Source organism: Marmota monax, unplaced genomic scaffold (assembly GCF_021218885.2).
Source record: "Marmota monax isolate L192 unplaced genomic scaffold, Marmota_monax_Labrador192_F-V1.1 WCK01_AAM20220418_F8-fsc00037, whole genome shotgun sequence".
Classification (NCBI taxonomy): Eukaryota; Metazoa; Chordata; class Mammalia; order Rodentia; family Sciuridae; genus Marmota; species Marmota monax.
Genome location: NW_026693245.1, coordinates 3,957,039 through 3,978,151, shown reverse-complemented (window position 1 = coordinate 3,978,151; position 21,113 = coordinate 3,957,039). Strand labels below are relative to the sequence as shown.

At 35.5% G+C, this 21,113-nt stretch overlaps 1 protein-coding gene across 1 annotated transcript in view; it reads left to right on the top strand.

Annotated features, from left to right (window-relative positions):
* Nucleotides 1-3,224: 3,224 nt before the first annotated feature.
* Nucleotides 3,225-21,113, top strand: part of Hcn1 (hyperpolarization activated cyclic nucleotide gated potassium channel 1) — a 355,144-nt gene continuing 337,255 nt past the window's right edge. The window contains exon 1 of the mRNA XM_046456309.2: nucleotides 3,225-3,745. Coding sequence (XP_046312265.1) covers nucleotides 3,342-3,745 — 404 coding nt within the window. The 5' untranslated portion in view covers nucleotides 3,225-3,341. The remainder of the gene's footprint in view (nucleotides 3,746-21,113) is intronic.

The window sequence follows — 21,113 nt, the reverse complement described above, 5'->3', positions numbered from 1 at the left end:
GTGTATATGACTCAGAGAGGCTGTGCAGCTGCCGTTTTTGAACTATCTTTTCACTGTTTCTTACCATTGCCTTCTTCAACAGAGACTGTCTTGACCTTACTTCTTTGCATGTGAAATATGTGTTTTAACATATTCTCCTGTCCTGCTAAGACCATAACATTTTATCCCTTAAACCTTTAAGTTCCACTGAGAATTTTCCAATAAGCTGTCAAACTTCAAGTCACTCATCTATCTTTTTTGTCTCATTTCACATGTGCTTGCGTCTGCTGCATGAAAATTTTATTTTAGATTCATATTAATCTTCTGCTGCTGTCTGCAATTTGATCTTAAGCTGAGTATTAAAGGAGTCAGGGAACATTTTAAAAGATGTACAGTTCTTGAATATACTGAACAGCAGTCATTACAAATACTGATGAGACATTCTTATGAAATAAAATCATAATTGATATTCTCTCATGAGTTCTCAGAAATCGGGTTCCTCTGAAGTACAAGGTACTTTGACATCATGACATCTAATGACAGATGATGGTAGTCCTATTTCTGAGATGGTTTTGAAAAACTCTCTTGTTTAGTTCGGTGGATTTTATCCTAAGGTAATTTGTGAAGGAAGGGACTGAAACATACAAAGCAATTTTCTCCAAGTTGTTCATGATTCTCCCTGCTTCTTTTTCTCTCATTGTTTCCATTCTTTTATTTCTTTTATTCTACACCATCTTTTTTCAAGTTCTCTCTTCTTCCCAAGCAACTTTGTTATGTAAACCCATATTTAAGCTTTAAGTCAACACTCTGAAAGTGAAGGCACTTGATATTATATATTGCTAACTAACAACTTCAAGTTAATTCACTGATAAAATACACTCATTCCCAAATTGGAAAAACAATATTTTTTTTGAGAATTAGGACAAATAAAATGAAATTCTTGGAGGAACCAATGATTTATGATCCTTTTTAGACATTTCTTGGTTTTATTTTGATATCTTGTTGTTTGCTAATTTTGTCATATTGGTATAGACACTGAAACTCAGAAAAACTTTTACTAAAATAACTGCCTGGTCATGATTATGAAGAAGTTGAAATAGAACAAAGAGAGGAATTGGCTAAAAGAAAAGAGAAGCTTACTTAAACTCAGTCAGCATAACATTTAAGATGGTATATTTTTACATTATTATAAAATTTAAAATTTATGTTAAAATATACATTTTCACACTCATGACTGAAAATAGAGAGATTGCGGAACATGTAGAAAGGGAGAAAATAAAGAAATGTCTTCATTCTAATGGAGAAAAGCTGCCGGAGCACTTGGGCCTTTCTTAAGCAGAACTCTGCTGTAATCAAGGTTTGTTTTAATTCATCCTATGACTTTCTGCAACCCTCCACACCTGGTATCCTCATCTCACCTCTTGGATTTCCAAGTGCTTACTTTGAAAGATCAGAGCTCTCCCCTTTTTTCTTACCATTAGAATTTGGCCACTTATACTTATTTTTGGGGTTCTGGATTTTGATTAGTTGAAAACAGATGGTGTCTGAGTCAGGGCATAGCGTACTGGGAAAAGAAATTTAGCATAGACTATAGTATTAGAATATGGTAAGGGAAATTTTCAAAATTCTAACTGAGTTGGCTTGAAGACTTCTTGTTTCTGCTTCTCTCTACCTTTTCCACATCTGTTAACCCCTCACCAAAGCATTCAGTTGTCTTTTTTATTTTTCCCTCGTCTCTCTTATTGTTAACTGGCTTCATCACTGCACAATTTTTCAGGAAAATACCTTGATTGACCCTACTCTTTTTTTTTTTTAATGCTAGGCCATTATTGCCAGGCTGATCAACCTCTCTTTCCTGAAGTGTCTACCCACTTTCCAAAAAATGTGGCTGTAGATGACAAGAACCCTGAGGATCAGGGACTGTTGGCAAGGCAAGATTTCCTTTGAAGAGGCTGTGGGCAGGGAGGCAAGGCTTGTATCTGGAACAGATGTTTTGGGACATTCATGAGTCTTGAAGCTCTTCAGACTTCCAGGCTGCCCTGCTGAGTGACTGGTGAGTTTGGCAGCACATTTTGCTTCTTTTAGCTAATCCAGTGGGTTTGGAAGACACAGAGGGATTCTGAGAATGCTTTCCTCAGCATGAGTTGCATGCTGTAAATTTCACTTGAGAATGCTCCCTCTCCTGAAGTGATGATTATATTCTGACCAAATCCGGAAACAACTCTACTTCCTACATGAACTAAGTGAACCCTGACGGGCACACATGCCTCTAAATGTGTTCTATTGATTATATAACTTATCTTAAGAGATAGGTCAGTTCAGGCACAGTCTCTGTCACACATTTCCTCTCACTATTGGTGACCAATAGACTTACTCACATGTGAGTTGATATAAGTAAACCTTGATAAGAAAGAAATTCCGTCCCCTGCTTAAGGATCTGCGCGAAAATAGACAAGGATAAGGGGAAGGAGGTCAGTTGTCCCTTCCAAGGCGCAGAGCTTTAATCTGAAAAGCCCCAAGCCGCTGATTGCCCAGGGTTGCAAAGACCTAGTCACTTTGGTCGTCTGCCTCTTTCTGTTTGCGCGCAGGCGCTACTCTGTCTCTCTCTTACACACACACACACACACACACACACAGTCACTTGCCTTTTTATTCATGAAACTTGTTTGCTATTGTCAAACCTGAATTTCTTATGTGCTCCTAGCATAAAGCGTAATTTTCGGGGGTGTTGAATCAGTCTCACGCTTTTCCCCATCTGTATCATCGTTCAAACAGGCGTTCAGACAGTGTATCCATGAGTTTTAGGGTATTTGTTTCGTTTGGACGAACTCACTAGCTTAAGCTCTGTGTGTGTGTGTGCGTGTGTCCGTCCCTTACCCTATCTTCTCTAGTACACACATATGCCAAGTCTCCCTCGCAACAAGTCCAAATAAATGTCTCCAAGGGCTGTTGAGTTCAATGTCACGCTGGGCAGAAGTGGAGCAAGAGTGGAGGAGAGTGAGTGGCATGCGGGAGGGGAGAGACCCTTTCCGGCCAGCAGAGGGCAGCCGAGGGGAGGCGCTGGCGCGTGAGGGCTGAGCTGAGCCTTGCCTCGCCCCGCTCCAGCAGCCTCAGCATCAGCACCAGGCGCGGCGGAGCCCGGAGCGCAGCCACTGAGGGCAGCGGCGGCGGCGGGAGCCAGGCGCGCAGCGAGCAGCGGCGCGGGCGGGAAGCAGTAGCCGCCGCCGCCGCCGCCGCCGCCGCGACGGGCAGCCGAGTTTACCGGCAGCCGGCTTGGGCCCCTGCCCCTCGGCTTCGTGCCTCGGGCGCCGGGCGGCCGGCGAGTCTGGAGTCCGCGCAGTCTCCTGCCGCGTCCTCCGGGCATGGAAGGAGGCGGCAAGCCCAACTCCTCGTCTAACAGCCGGGACGATGGCAACAGCGTCTTCCCCTCCAAGGCGCCCGCGACGGGCGCGGGGCCCGCCGTGGCCGACAAGCGCCTGGCCACCCCGCCTGGGGGTGGAGGGGCCGGCTCGAAGGAGCACGGCAACTCCGTGTGCTTCAAGGTGGACGGCGGCGGCGGAGGCGAGGAGCCGGCGGGGAGCTTCGAGGACGCCGAGGGACCTCGTCGGCAGTATGGCTTCATGCAGAGGCAGTTCACCTCCATGCTGCAGCCTGGGGTCAACAAATTCTCCCTCCGAATGTTTGGCAGCCAGAAGGCGGTGGAGAAGGAGCAGGAAAGGGTTAAAACTGCAGGCTTCTGGATTATCCACCCTTACAGTGATTTCAGGTGAGGGCTCCCAGCCGCCGCCCCACCCTCCTTTCCAGGCGCGCTCTCCAACACCCTTCTCTGTTCTTGGGAGGGGGGCACCCCAGGGACTCAAAGTCTGGGGGTGTTGGGCAGGAGGTGAGTAGCCCTGGCGGCTGCTACTTGGGCAGACAAGGCTCTACTCTTCTCCAACTAGTTTCCACCCAGTAGGGGTTTGAATGGTGAGATCCTGTTGCCAGCAAGCCCCGGGGAAACTGTTCTCTGTTTTGTGAACTTTGGGGACAGATCTTGGAATGGTGAAGGCCATGGTGATCCCGAGAAGGAAGGATGCTAAGTTGTACCAAGGAAACTTTTACTTCAGTGATGGGAGGAAGAGGGCAGACACCCTTCCTAGTGTCTCTCCCTCAAGATATCCGTCCTTCCCCAAAAGGAGAAGTGCTGCTCTAGGGTTCAGGAGAGGGTGGGATAGCTGGAGACGGTAACTCACAGGTCCTTGGGGACCTCTCGCCCCTGAGGAGTGTTAATCTGTTGTTCTTATGCTTATTCGCACCGGGTATCCTCATCGCATTTCTTCAGAATAGTGGCTGGCAGGCGGAGGAAGGGTAATTTGCGCTTGGATAGGCGCTGACTTGACGTTTCAGTGGAGTGGGAACTGCCAGGCTGGGCAGGAGCTGACAGGAAGCCTGGAGTTCCTGAAACAGAGACAGGGGGCGTTTCCAGAGCCCCCTTCCTGAAATAGAGCTACACCCTTTCTTGACCTTGACTATGAGTCTATTTCAGAAATCTCTTTCTTGTTTCCCAGCTCGGGAGGAAGGGCAACAGAGCTGTTAGCAGGAGAACTCTGCTTCGGAGTATGAAAATTAAGACGTTTCCTGATCTCATTCATTGCCCAAATATTCATTCGGTTACAAGCATGTTTATAGATTGTCAAATGAAGGTCGTGAAGAAGATCCTATTAGCGTACACATATCGTGCTGTCACGTTATATTAGCTCCTGAACAGGGCAGGGCTTTCCTTTTGAAAATCAAAAAGTAGTAACTCTGGATGGTATTTATTTATTTATTTAACTGAACTCTTTTGAAAAAGAGAAATGAATTAACTAAAGGAGTTTGAAAGCATACCGAGCAGTTTTAATAGACTTCTTTTAAACAGCAAACAAATATAGCATAAAATGCAGCATTATTTTGAATTGTGTTTAGAAACTAAGGGAAATTGCAATCAACAGTATGCTTTAATGGGAGCTGTCCATAGTTCTGAATGACATTAGCTGTTTGGAAAACCCATAGTCCCGCCAAACAAAGCCTTAAAACGACTGTCTTTGCGTTCCCTGAGATATTTATCCGTCCCAGAAATCAGTAGCCTCAGTCATTTATACATAGAGGAAATGTATTTTACAAAAGGTTCAATTTTAAGGTACTTATTTGCAAAATACAGTGCAAAGTCTAAAGGAAAATTTATAAAAGCTAATGACATCTGTGGTCCATAGATCACAAAGAGTTTGGTTGAGAGAATATTCATACTGAAAGGACCTAATAAATAATCAAACATGTTTCCTCGATTAGGAAGATACTTAAAGCAGCAAACCTATAAATGACCTTGATTTAAGACAAATTAGATTGTCATGCTATTTAGAATTTCAAAGCTTGGAATCAAGAGTAGAATACTGTCTCTTCTTTAATTCCCCATAGAAAGATCTTGCAACTCATATTACATTTTTTAAAAAAAAATGGAAACATACTTCAGTATTAAAAACAAAAATGAAAGTGGTTTATTTTCAGAAATATGTGACATTCAACAGTAACATGCAAATAAAATGCTAAGCTTTGTTTATTTAATTTTACACTCCTTTGAATGATTATATGTGATAATTTTATTTCTTCAGCAATGTGAAAAGCACAACACTTTTAAAGTGATAGCATATATCAAACAATAAAACTTTTTTTCCTACTTACTAGATACAAACATAAGGCCATCTTTCAGGAATTAGAATAATGTGCCAAATTCCTTTGAATGAATGAAGTAAAGAGATTCTCTCACATTTTTCCAAGAAGGTCTTGAGAGAAAAAAAAAATCTCTAAAAATAAACATTGTTGCTGAACACAGGAAGAATTTGACATCTTGTGATGTATTTCAAAGAAATAGAAAATCACTAAAAAGTGAGCTAATACACTAAATAAACTCCAATGTAGAGTAGTATAGAATATTTGATTTTCCCTTGTGTAAATGGAAAAAAAGAAAATGGCAGACATAAATATTCATTATTATTTAGGTTTTTAAAAGTATAAGATATCTTAAAAATAAAATCTAAAATTCATAATTACAACATACACTGGTTTTCTAAAAGAGCAGAAGTAATCATATGCTTATTTGCATTCAGAAGACATTTACATATTGTTATTATTTTATTGTTTTTGTATGATTTCAATACCAGCATAAACTTTGACATGTCAGCATAATGTAGCGAACAAAGCAAAAGTCTGAAAGATAAAATTGGAGCAGTAATATTTTTCTGTAGGAAAAGCAATGTGTGAATAATATTCAGCAGATACTCCAAATTTGTGGTCATGATTTGTTCACCTCAGTTTTCCCTAAAGAAAATGCTTGAAGGAAGAGGAATTGCTGTAATTCCTAAAATGCTAAATTTAATTATTTAGCAACTGAGTGACACACAAGAATAGATTTCCATGCGGGGGGGGGGGGTTTATTTTGAAAATAAAGATTTCTAGACTATTTTTTCCTTGACACTTTCATCAGCCTCTGAATGACCAGGGAAGTTTGCTGAGTGTGTTTATTGCTCACCCCCACAAGCAAAGTGTAGCATGACCCTGCACTCTAGGTCATGTCATGACTTAATACTTTTGCTAATGTTCCAGTTTCCCTTCTCAGGAAGACTTCTAAGGCTGGTTCCTTTCCACTTCCCTCTAGGGGCAGGGCTGTGCTCCTGCTGAGACTCCCAGAGAGCTAGTTAGTGCCTCTTTCACCCACCAGAGCCCAAGAGTGCTATTGCTGTGTCTGGCAGGTAGTTTTCTTCAACCTCCGGTGTAAGTAGGGCAGAGACACTGTATTTCCCTTCTTTCTCTGGAGAGGATGATGTTAGAAACCCTCAGGGAGTAAAGAAGAGCCCCAAAATATTGATACTGTAACAAATAACTGAGGGGAAGCTAGAGAATTTAGTGGAAAAAAAATCTTGTTTTTGTTTTTACTACAAAATGTAAGCAACCAGACAAGGGAAGATATAAATAGGTACTTCAAAAAAATGTTTTTGCAGAGATCTTATGTATTGAGGGCATGCTCTCAGTCTTATGTGAACCACACATACATAGTTGATTTCAAGATTAAATATAGGTCTTTACAATTTCTATTAGAGATTATATATTTATTACAATTTTACATTTTATTTATTTAATGGAAATGACACTGGTCAATTACTGTGCTTTCACAGCCAACTGATAGTTATGAGATAATTATTCAAATGAAAGAATATTTAGAATCCTTTTGTGGATGACTTGTGCATGTGAGTATGTGCACTGTGCTCATGCGCAGTGCTGGGGATCGAATACATGCATGGGAGGACCTCATGCATGGGAGACAAGTAATTTTTATTATGCCAGCAATTTACCTTGGAAAAATTTATTATAAGAGGGCTTGCTGTTTTAGGGATTTTGATGTTATATTTTTGGATTATGTTTACACAGAGGGCTCTTTTAGAAATAATACTTCTACTCTATATAGATACCAGCTGACATTTTGCCCCTCATAATGCAAGAGATTTTGTGTTTTGACTTTTTATTTCCTCTGCTGCTTTTCATCATTATTGTGAATAACTGTGAAAAGCTTACTGTGCCGGTAAGTATTCAGAGACTATGGAGGCGAGAGATGGGGGTCACTTCCTGAAGCTATTGTACTTCTGGCCTTCCATCTCTGCCCTGGAGTGCATCCATCTGTACTAATGTTAGTGGTCACTGACGTGTTCACTAGGGAAAGTAGGTTTCACCCGTATTCTACCCATACAGAGAGACCAATTGCTTCTGGGAGCTTCTCACAAGAAAACAATTCAACCTACTGGGGTTTAAAGTCTAATTAGCCTACTGTTATATTATCTTTAGACTGAAACTGTCTGCATTATCCCAGCAATGCATCTTGTGTTTTCCAAATCAACAGAGTCAAATAAACCATAAGGCTTTACTTACTTGTTTGCACATTCCATTAATATTTTTATAGTTTAAGTTTTTCTTAGTGTCTTTAGCATCTATGAAACTCAATTAAAGTGAAATAATTTAAAAGATTGGAAGGTATTAATTTATTGTTACCTTTTCTTAGTATACATAAATCTTAAAATTTTAGCAGATATTTCACTATTAAATTATATTTTATAAACATTACATTGATGTGATATTATTAAAATATTACAAGGTATTTTTTGGTTTATTTTTCTGAGAAAATTTCCTCTTAAACCTACTTTTGAAGTAGGTTGACATTTCTGTTAAGATATGTCCAGTCTAATTTAGGACAGAAAATCTAAATTTTCCTTCATTTCTATCATCAGAAAGTGATAAAAGTGATCTCAAAAGAAGATTTAATATTAATTATTCTGCTTAAAATCCTTAAGTTGCTTGCCATTACTAGGAAACTTCCACTGAGCCAAAAAATCCTGAATAATCACAACCTATTTATGCAACTTCATCTCATGCCACTCCCTCTCTCCTTCCATCCCTCATCCCACAAACACTGTGCTCCACCCCTCAGGTAAAATTTCAGCTCCTAGAACAAGCTGAGTTCTCTCCTGATTTTGATGAGTCATTTAACCCCATTGTTTTAAATTCTCTTTTCAGTTGTCATTACTCCATCCAACTAGTTTCGAATCACCATTTAGATTTTAGTTTTATCATATGATCACATTCATTTTATTTTCCATCTAGATCATCATTTGTAGTCTAGTGATGAATTATATTTTCTATCTAGGATTCTTGTTTCCTCAGAATTTATGATTATATGTGTATTCTTCCACTAGAATTTAAGCCTGATTTCCTCATTGATCTTATTCAGTTTTACATTCCAAATGCTTTAAAAGTAAACGTAATAGACTTTTCCTACCAAGCTTTCTTAATTTTTAACAGTTTTTCAGATATAATCCATGTATTATACAATTATCTCATTTAAAGAGTAAAAGTCATTGTACACTCACAGAATTGTATAACCATCACCACAAAACAATTCTAGAGCATTTTATCACTCCAAGAGGATTCTTCATACTTATTAGCCTTCACTTTTGTCTCTTCTTCCATGCTCCCCCTTAAGGCACTAATCTACTTTCTGTCTCTACAGTTTTTTTTTTTTTTTCAGAGAGAGAGAGAGAGAGAGAGAGAATTTTTTAATATTTAGTTTTCAGTTTTCAGTGGACACAACATCTTTATTTTTTATTTTATGTGGTGCTGAGGCTCAAACCCAGCGCCCCGCGCGCATGCCAGGTGAGCATGTTACCGCTTGAGCCACATCCCCAGTCCCTGTCTCTACAGTTTTCAAAAATTTTATTCTGGATATTTCATATCAGTGAACCACATACATACTCCTTGCTGGCTTCTTTCATTTAGCATGTCTTTTCAAGACTAATCTATATTATAAAATTTTTCAGTATCTTATTTCTCTCTCTTTTTTTTTTTCTAAATACTATCTCAATGTATGAAGTTGTCATCTTTGGTTTATCCATCCATCAGCTGATATACATCTAAAATATGTCTACTTTTTAGAAATTATGAATACTTCTGATAGGAATATTCATATACAAGTTTTGATACAGGTATATATTTTAATTTCTCTTAGAAATGAAATTGGTGAGTCAATATACAGACTTCTAATGAATATTTATTGAATAACTAGACACTTAGTCTCCTACCTTGACATGTACATATTTAACCTTGGAGTTAATAAATCCAGATGGAGGAAGGGAAAGCTCTATTCTTTCCTCACTGTCACCTGCAACTGCATGCCCCAATTATTATATTTTCCTGCCTGATGCACAAATGAATACATAAAACTGCAGAGAGGTTAAGTAGCATGAATATAACGACACAGATAAACAGTAAGAACTGGGCCAGGAATTCAGTTCCTTGTGAATCTTAATTCTATCTCTTCAACTCTTACCTAATAAGAAATAAGGCTGCCAGTATAAATAATTCTCCAAACCTTTAGGGAAACATGATGGATTAAATCTAATCATTTATACTTCCTCCTTTTTGAAACCATTCCAAAATAATATGAAAAAATACTCAGACATGTAGATCAGTAGAAGAAAGAGAAGACAGCAAAGAATAAGATATCTTAACCATATTTTGAGAAATAACTGATGGAGAAATTTTCCTGTTTCCACAATTCTTCATCCATTGAATCCAAAAGAGCCTGGAACTTGAAAGTGCCAATAAAGAAATAATTTCAGGAAAGCCAGGCTGAAAACAAAACTAAATAAGGGTTTCCTTAGTGAATGCAGAACTCTCAGTGCTGCCATTTAGAATGCTTGGAGCCGGGTCAGTTCTCCCCAAGCAGAAAACTAGAGTAAAATACTGCTAATGGGAGACATTTCAAAGTCATCCGGTAAAAAAAAAAAAAAAAAAAAAAAAAAAAAAATCTTGTTTATCAGCTAATCATTCTGTAAAAGACCCTCATATATTCATAGAGACTGTAATTGTATTTTTTGTCATTGTATTGTTTAATATGAACTGAAAGCAAAATATTGCCAACCTCTTGAGAAAAAGCTCCACCATGAAAGGAAAAAGAAAAAGAAAGTCCAGAGGACACAGAGAGGTATTGAAATGACAATACAAAAGAGAAATGACAACATTATAAAAAAATGCCCTAATATTATATTCTGAAAAAGTTACTGTTTCTGTACACTCACTGAGGATAGTATGCTGTGAAAATAATGGCAAGTGATTAAAAAGAGTTCTTCCATGAAATGAGTTGATAAAGTCTAGGAAGTTTTTCATAACTAGGGCAAAAAGAAAATTCAGATAAAAATAAAAGAAAATATGGAAAAATAAAGAATTATTTCATAAGGTTAAAATCTATGAAAAGGAGTTCTAGAATGAGAAAAAAAATAAAATTGGACATGTGGAATTAAGATAGACATTTTTAAAAGAAAGTTTTCAGCTAGTAGCAAGTGAAATGTATATTCTGAGAGATTCCAAGCACTAGGCACCATCAAAGACTCCAGGAAGAATCAGCACATAGAAACTTCAGAACACCAATGAGTCAGAACAAATAATATTAAAACTTTCCTAAGATAAGGTTATATATCAAGAAGTGGTAACAATCCAGTAAGTTAAATGATAATAAAGTCTACAAAATCTGATCCAGTTATGTCTAAAATAATTCTATACTTTGCCATAAAATGAAGACTAATTAGACATTCAGAATTTAAAAATGCAAGTATTAACTACTTATATACCCTCTCTTAAAACATTACCAGATCATGTGCTCCAACAAAACATGGAATTATATGAAAACAACGTGAAGACATGGAAGACAGGAAATGGGATATCACAGAGAAGAACTTTAAAATGAGTCCCAGGAGTATACCTGAGTAAGAAGGAGACAAGGGTAGACAGAGACAGGGAAGAAGAAGGCACTGGAGGGAGGTCTTCTGGGAAGAAAGAATAGATATAAATATTTGAAAAATGACATTAATAGATTAATAGATAATCCAGCATAATAATATTACATAATAATATTATTATAATATTGCAGCATAATTATATTATGTATTCTTTTTGATATCCCTTTTGTTACTCTCTGATGATAGGAATGAAGGACAGCTTAAATATTCTGTCCTAAATCATCCTGTGCATATCTTTTTTTTTCTTTTTAACATCTTAATTTCTGTTTATTTATAAGAGGTGCTAAGGATGGAACCCAGTGCCTCACGTGTGAGGCAAGCACTCTGCCACTGAGCTACAACCCCAACCCAGCCTGTGAATACCTTAATAGGAATGTCAACCTCAGTCCTTCTGTATCAGAGCTTTGTAATGTTTTGAACAACCAATAAAAAAAAAGAAGTGTCTTAACTTGCATCAGTATTAATTAATATTCATAGTTAATATTTATAGGATTCTTAAAAGTCCATAGTAATAATTTTATTTCCTGAGATTTTTCCACAATATGATAAAAAGTAACACACAAAGATATTTGTTGCAGCACTATTTATAATATCAAAGTATTGGAAACAAATTGGAAGGTCCAAAATTAGTAGTTGCTTACTCTGCAAGTGTGTATTGTATGTGTGTGTGTGTGTGTAATTAGGCTTATTAATTTTTTGGAGTTACAGCCAAGGTCTTGAAAAAAAATCATGTCTATATAAATAAGATCGCCAAGTTGTAAATATAGAGCATGCCAATATGCTTCTTTGCTTTAACTGAGTAGTCAGTTATTAGGTTAAATAGAATAATACTGTGAAGAAATTATCTGATTAACTAGAAAGGCTGATGAAATAATTTTATCAGCCCAAATTGGGTGAAATGTATTAGATAAATTCTGTTTTTCTTTCTTTTTGGGGGGTTGGGGTGGGGAAGGTTATTAGGGATTGAATCCAGGGAAGCTTTACCACTGAGCTACATCCCACATTTTAAAATTTTTTATTTTGGGGGAATGTCTCACAAAACTGCTAAGGGTCTTGTCAAGTTGCTGAGGCTGGCCTGGAACTTAGAATCCTCCTGCCTCATACTCCCAAGTTTCTGGAATTAGATAGTAATTAATTAATAATATTGTTAAACTTTTAATGTAATCTTTCTGTAAAGTTCTCCAGATAACATTCTATGTTCTATAAAATGTTGCAGTATTAAACACTTGAAAATAGATTTTAGGAAAATTTCTGATGGCATTGAGATGAGTGTACTACTTACTGTTAATGTTCATTTTCATAAAAAAATGGCATTATTAAACCATTTGGGATGTTATTTCAAATCATTTAAAGTTACATATGAGCCAAATAAGATGAGTCATAACCTGCTAAATTCTTTCATTTTATTTTTATTGTCAAATTTAATAGTCTTTGAAAAATGGTTATTTAGAAATATAATTTAAAAATTTGAGAAATATTGCAAATTTGACAGAATGTGTTTAAAAATCTTTCTTACATAATTTCTAGAACAGATGTCATTTATTATCCTTGCAGACTAGTTTAGCCTTGTTATTTTTTTAGAATACAGAATATACCTTATTAAAAATTGTACTGCTTATTATCTTCACAAAGACTAAAAAAATAAAAGTTATATCCTTAGTGCATACAGGGAGGACAAGGGTTCCTTATTTTTATTTTTAATTGAAGAGTCATTCATTGCTTAAATACTTATTTTTGTAACAGTATTATAAAATAATACTTATTTTAATAAAAGTTACTGAGAAGTAAATTTGGTAATTTTGTTGAATAACCATGTAAGTGAATTAGGATGAAGATTGAAGACAGATGTGTTATCTGAATGCAGGCTTACTTTTAATATATAAAGTAGAAATTTTGGAGTTCTGTTTACTATGACTATAAACTATACTAATCATTCATGGTTATTCATTTCTGTTATTGTTTCTTAGTCTCCCAAACACATGGAAAACTTCAAGACTCAAATTAAAATTGTGAACCCTCTACCTTGCAAAAGTGCATATATTTGCAATATTTAGTCTATGATTTTAAGATATTCAAGCACATTTATTTTGGGGCCTCTAGTTAAGACTTCCCAAACTATTTAATATTGTAAAACAGAAATAAAGACACCAAAAACAGTTCATGGAAGATAAAGGAAGCAAAGTTTTACTTGGACAACCAGTTTTAGAATTAGAGTTGTAGCTAGAGAGACTTGGAAAGAGAGGGTTGGGGTGGGGAATGAATATCCCCTATCAACCAAGTGGTTGGTTTAGTTTGGAGGCTAGACACCTGGTCACCAAGGATTGCATAGAAAAGTTTTATTCTGGATGAGTCAGTAAGTGCAATAAAGCACAAAATTATAACTATAAATATACTTGGTGAGGGAGGAAGCTGAATTATTTTTTTGCAAATGATGCTTACCTACCTTAACAATCTTTTTAAATCAATTGATAAATGATAGAAGTAAATGCAAAGCTCAGTAAGATGGCTGATTATAATTTAAATATATGAAAATATATTGGTAACTTTTCTATACATCAACAACTATGATTAAGGATGTATACAGAAAATGTAATGCCACAGACTACAAAGGCCAAAATGCACACTATATGCCCTAATTTGAAATTTGAAAAATAGTATTAATTGACTAAAATATTTGAGTAAAATCAGTTTTTATTACTTTACAGCAAAGTAAAATTTGAATTTGGGTTTAAATGTATAAATGGTCCCAATAAATAAAACTACAGTCCCTAGAAATATGTAGATAGTTAATTAGTGCATTATTAAATAATATAATTGTGGAGAAGAGATTTTCATCATCTGACTCCAAAGAGTCTGTCACATTTCTAAAGTTCAATTTGAAAACACAAACATACATGCACATACACGTATATGCATATAAGTAATCTATATAAATACAAATGAGATTTATAAATTCTTAAAAATACATAGGCTAATAATTATCTTAAAGAGAAATATATGATTCCTTTCCAAGCACATGGAAGCAAGGATGATCTCTATAGTATTTTTCATAACTGTAAAAAGTTATAAACAGTATAACTTCGGCAAAATTTCAACCCTGTTCTGAATTTCTGGTTATTAGTTCTTCTCCATTTCTGCCTTATTTTTCTGCATAGACCTTGTAGTAATTATCACAGCAATTTTTTTTGTTTATTTACTTTGTTCATTTATTATTGCTCATCATCTGGAATTTAAGCCTCTATAGGGTAATAATTTTTTTATTGTTTTAATTATCTCAGTCCAAGGCCAACTGGTATGCATGGCACAAAGTAGGTACTTAAAAAAAATTCAACAAATGAAGAGATTTTTGGTAACATTATGCAAATCAAGATTTTTTTGTGTATAGTTTCCAAAACAAGATGATCTTTTTGCCTGTGTCCCTCGTTTACAGAAACTGAACATTTTAATTTGTGTTGGACAACTTAATCTGCTTTTTGTCCTTTTACTGAAATATGCATTTGTGAATAAGATCTGAAAATATTTAAGATAATATACATGTCTTCTTTAATACTTTGTTTGACTATGATTTTTTATGTAGATTTTTAAAAATTTGGATTTATATATTGAGGATATCTTGGTGTCTCAGTTCATTTGTAATAAGATACAATAGACTAGGTGACCTATTGAAAACCGTAATTTATTTTTCACAATTCTAGAAGCTGGAAAGGACAAGATCAAGGTGCTGACAAATTAATTGTCTGATGGCAGCCCACTCCCTTATAGATGACTATTTTTCATTATTATGTCCTAAGATAAAGGGGCTAGAGATTTCTTGGGATCTCTTTTGTAAGGATACTAAAAAAAAAAAAAAAAAAGTTCTACCCTTATGAACTAACTACCCTCCAAACGCCTAATACCACCATTCTGGAAATCAGAATTTTAGCATATTAACTTTGAGAAGACTTAACACTCAATTCATTACATTCTATATGAGTCTTCTTTGACAGACCTATAAAAGCTATTCAAATGTCATTGTCTTTCGAAAACATTCTAGCTTACTAAAGATGCAGTAGATCATGTATCCCTCTGAGCAATAACATTTAGAAAGCATGATATTACTTCATGGTATCATTTTTTTCTTTGTCAAATTGTTTGATGTACCAATGCACATTTAAAGTACAATTGTATGGGGAAGGAATACTGACAATATTACCCTCCATGTCCAATTAATAAAATACAAAGTCAACCTTTTGAAAGAAAAATTTTGAATTTTAACTCTATTGCAACCAGTTTTTTTAAACTTATTTTCACCAAACTCAAAGAAAGAAAAAGATTCCAACCAAGAATTTTCTGCTATACACTACTAAATTTGACCTTGTGTAAAGTTAATAGTAAGGATATCATATAAATCTTGGTGCAGGAACACTGATGTCAATATAATTTAAAAAAAAAAAAAACAAAGGGAATTCAAGTCTGAAAAGATAATGGTGGTACTGGCAGCATAATTTTTGCACATGAAGAATAGAGCAAATAGCAAACCCAAACACCCAAACAACCAACCAAACAAAACATCAAGAAATTTTACAATAAAACTGTTCTCATGAACCTAAAGAGTAAATAATTTGAAACAAACTTTCAACAACTGCATGACCTGTGATTTTTAACTTTGTGTAGGTGGAATGAAGCAATGGTAAGCAAGAGCATCTGACAGACCTTAAGACAGATGGGTCTCCCGCATGCTGACAGATTTTGCTGGGACAGTGGATGAAATTGGGATAGAATTTACAAAAGAGGTCAGGAATAATCTGAAGAGGAGGGATAGCTGACCTCAGGTCTGGAGCAGGAAATGTATATTAAGAGACTGTAGCAAATTGCCATATTAGATAGTAAGGACATTATCAAAGACTAGTAGGGTAATAGCAAAAAGAGTAGGAGCCTTCTTGGAGAAGTCGAGGATGCCCTTCAAAAAAGGGTAAGATTAATGCATTTAAGCCACTGAATGTTAGAAATTGGTTTCATAAGGATGTAAAAATGATTATCTACAGCAGCTCATAAGAACACTACTTGCTATCTTGAAACCTGGGTAAGTAAAAGAAAAGAATGAAACATTTTTCTGGTCCTTCCGATATGAGCTGAACCAATATGTAACCCAGCAGAAGAAACAAAGGGCATCCTTATAAAATGATTTCAGCTAAGACTTGTAAATAATAATTGTGTTGTTATATAGTTAGAAAATCATAGTTTTATCATCCTATGTAATCAAAGTATAGATGTTGAGCATCAATGGACACTAATAAAAAACTAAAGCCAAAAGCAGACATTGCAGCTTCTTGGTGAAAGAGCAAACAACCACCTATAGTTTTGCCAAGGGGATAGAATCTGACTCTGACCAAGCCTCTGGATCCAGTTGCCAATATGCAAGAAACAAAGGAGTGAGGAACATGATGAACTACTGCCCTTGGGGTTTGTAATCAGTAAAATCCATCCTGGGAGAACTGATGTATCTGCCACCTAGAGTTCAACAGATTAAATGATAAGGACAAGAAAGGGATGGAGGGGAGTCTGTAGGTAAGAAGTACTTAAAATTTAAAAATTAAGAAAAAAAAAAAACCTAATCTATGGATGCACAATCATGATGATTGTCAGAAAACTTCAAGAAAGCAACAGGTAAAAGGGGGTTATACTTGAGGCTGGGCACATAAATAGGTTACATGAGTTGGTGGCAGAACTCTATTTTCTGAGTTTGATTTCAAGGATGTTTGACTTATAATATATTACTCATTGTGTGGTTTTCTGTATTTGTTTTATTGCCTAATAAAAAGGAAGGGGGAAAATGGAGAGTTATTAATTTTGAATTTAGAAATATCAGGCTATAATGAAAGAACTATACTGTGTATCTCTGTTTTACTTACAGATCTGATTTCAATTTGTTACAAAACCATAATAATACTAATAACACTAAGGTAAAAGGACTTACTGCAACTTTATGTTGAAAAATGACCCAGACATACTATCAGAAAAGTCAGAATTTTAACACTTGACTTTAGTAGATTTCCCTCTCTTTTGCAGGAGGAAAACTTTTGTGGATACCAATTCTGGGGGATGCAAATTTTTTCACTTTTTGATAATGTAGTTCGTATAGAAAGGAGGCATTATGCTATGAAATAAAAGAAGCCTACTAAATTCAAATCTCTTTTTATCCCTATTCACTTGTTGTTTTGAAACAGATGTCTAGCCTCTTTGAAGCTTAAGGGTAAAATTGGAGAAAATAATGTCTATTCCCTCAAGGATACTGTAATGACAAAATCATATGGCAAAGGTGCCTAATACATGGCCAATATGTAATAAATATTAAATTCCATTTTCATTATCCTGTTAATAATTACTACATAAGTAAAAATAAATTATGAGGCTAATCAAAAAGATACGGTATTGCAGACACTAATTCAATTAGTATTTACTGGGTACTGTGTGTTTTTTTAGGGACTCTTTGTTTACTTATGTATAAAAAAAATGAAAGCCAGATGTGGTGTCATACACCTGTAATCCTAGTACCTTGGGAGGCTGAGACAGGAAGGAGGATTGTGAGTTCAAAGCCAACCTCAGCAATGGAGAGGCGCTTAGAAAGTCACTGAGACCCCGTCTCTAAATAAAATACAAAATAGAGCTGGGAATGTGGCTCAGTGGTTGAGTGCCCCTGAGTTCAATCCCTGGTACCAAAAAAAATTATATATATATATATATATATATATATATATATATATGAATGAAGCAAAGTTATAGCCTTTCAAGAAGTTTTTTTTTTTTCAGCAAAAGACATAGTTTATTTAAAAGTCAACAAATAATAGCCATTCCTTCAAATAAGAGATTTACAACTTCATTCTTAATAAGAGAAATAAAAATTAAAACAACACCAAGATAACTCTTTTGTACCTTTAATTATGGCAAGAATTCAAGACAGATTTTTAGAATAGTAAAAGAAACAGGCACCTAAGGATATAATATTAATGGAAGAAATAAAATGCTGAGAGGGCAAGTGTGCAAAATAATATAACACTAAGACAAATCATGATATCTTAGTTCTCAAATATGTAGCCAGCTAAATTGTAGAAGTTTTTTTTAAAAAAATCATTTAGTTCTCAGTGAGTGTGTGTGTGTGTGTGTGTGTGTGTGTGTGTTTAGTAAACCATCACAAATAATTAAAACTTTTTAATATGCTTTTTATAAAGTAGTAATTTTGGGGCATGAAATTATCTTCACTGTCTCATTTCAATATTATAATTTCAGAAGGCATAAAGCATTTTCAATTTTGTTTTAAAAGTCAATCAAATGGATAATTATTTCAGAATTGTGCACTCTTAAAAGAGAAAAAATCCACTATAAAACAGCAAAGGAATTCAACTTATTGATAGAAGTGAGGATTGCCTTTGTATTCTGTCTTTCTTAGCAAAATTGATGTCTGGTCCTTCATTATCAACAAATCATGGTTGAAAGAGAGAGAAAGTTCTTAACCTACTTTCCTATCTTCAATTTTTAACTTTATCACGCTTTTTAATTGCCTGGGTGTCCTTTAACCATCTATTTCCACGATTCTTTCCCAGAGGCTTGGTTTAATTTTAAAAGTGCAGTGTATCCAGCCCTAATTATGTGAGAGTTCACTGCAGGCAAACAGCAAGAGATAGTAATGACGAAAACGTGTTCTTAAATCAGTGTCACAGCTACCAAAAGCACTTCACTGTAAACATTTAGGGACTAGGAAATAGACCCATATAAGATAATACTGAGAAGCTGGCAACATTTCAAAAGAGAAATTCTTCTCAGAAACATTTTTCCTAAAGGCATTTTTAAAAAAAAAATCTATTTTTATTTTTCATTTTATTTGTTTTGTCAAATATATAAATGAGGGGAACCCCCACACATTCAAATTTCTCTCATAATTAATAACTAGACTGAGGTGGTTCCATTACTTCATCTGAGTTAGAATTGAACTTTACAAAATTTTCTATGCATGCATCTAGAAGTACTATTATTTTCATTTATTTTCATGCTTCTCTGTTGGCTTTGATGTTCATAATAAATAGATATTTTAAATGCCATCTGTCATAAAGAATTGCCACTGAAATATTATTTTAGCTGTACAAATCTGGGAAAAGCCAGAAATGGGGATATTTCAGGAAAGGTGGTTAAAATGTAGTGTTATCTGCTAAACTCTGAGTATGTGCAAGACACAATTCCTAGTGTCTTTACTCATGCTATTTCACTGAATCTTCAGAGCCGTCGTGTGGTAGGTACTAGTCGTCTCTAATTGCTGCTTAAAAAACTAAACCATGGAAAAGTAAGGTGTTCAGACATCTTGTAAGTGAAGAAACTGAGACTTGAATCCAGGGATCCATTTCAAAGCCCAATATATTAACCACTATCTTTGTCCTCAAAGTATTCAGTCATGAGAATTGATTACAATTGCTAGGGAAATTTAGGAAGGTTATTATTAGATTTTGGGTCTACAAAAGAAAGCAAGCTAAGAAAGGCAGTAAACAATGTCTGAGGTTTCCTGTGGAAGATGCCCAAGAAATTGTCCCCTAACTAGAGAACTGTATCTCTGAGACTGTTTACTCTGGAACAGAGGAATTACTTATTGGGACTTTGGAACTACAGACATAATCTGAGGGACCTGTAATCCCAAACAGAATAAGAAGGGAAGCAATAAATATGCTGGAAAATTAGGAAAAAAATCCTGCTGAATTTAAATTCTTCTAAAACTAAGGTGATGTTATCACCAATCTTCAATGTCAGAATTTCCTGTAATAAAGGATAATTTTAAAAGGCATATCATCATTTATCTTCTCTAATGGTTAAGTTAAATTCTGTTTAAGAAATATGCTTATCTCACATTGTACCCCATAAATATGTGCGATTATTATGTCAAATAAAATAAAAAAAAATCTTAAAAAAGAAATAAGCTCAAAATACTTTAGTTGAAACAAAATTAAACAAACCCTCCACTCTGTCATGTTTCCCTTTTGCCTGTACTGGCTTTAGAAAAGAGGGTTTTCCATGTACTCTCTCCTTGCTTGGCCTTATGCCTTAACCCTCTATTACCAGACTTTGCCTTCAAGTACTCTCTTGGAGAACAAATAACAGAACAAAAATGAAACAAACTAAATAAGTGAACAATAAATCTTGTAAATGTCACTTACTCGTCATGTTTCCAATAGTAAACACTTTCCATAACTTATTTAATTTAACTTCTTGTTGTCCCTTGACCTTCTGTCTTGACTTCTCTGACTCTTCTCTGATTACATTCCCAAAATTTTACCCACTACTTCTCAAATTTCCTCCCAGCTGTAGCTCTTGCAGTCTTAGCTTAAATGTTGTGTAACCCTTGAAGGCCTCTTCTCTCCTCTTGTACATATTCTCTTTGGTAAGTGCCTTGAACTATTGCCCCCATAAGCTAATGATCTCATGAACAGTTCCAGCCTAGACTTTATTCTTCAGCACCAGATCATATATCCTTTCATTTATTTTGTTACCTGATAATCAAATCTATGGTTCTTTAAGGACTGAGTACCTATTAATGACACTTAACCCTACACCTCACTATTATTTTAGACTCCCACTTTCTCCCCTGACATTCAGTCTCTTGTGCATAGATGACTTGGGCACACACACACTGCCCCTCCTCCCCAAGTCACTTTGCCTTACTTATCCTGCTTCCTGAATATCTCCTGAATTTGTCTACTTTTCACCATCTCTACCTCAGGCTGAGTCTTCTTCTTATCTTGGTGACTCACCCATCAACTT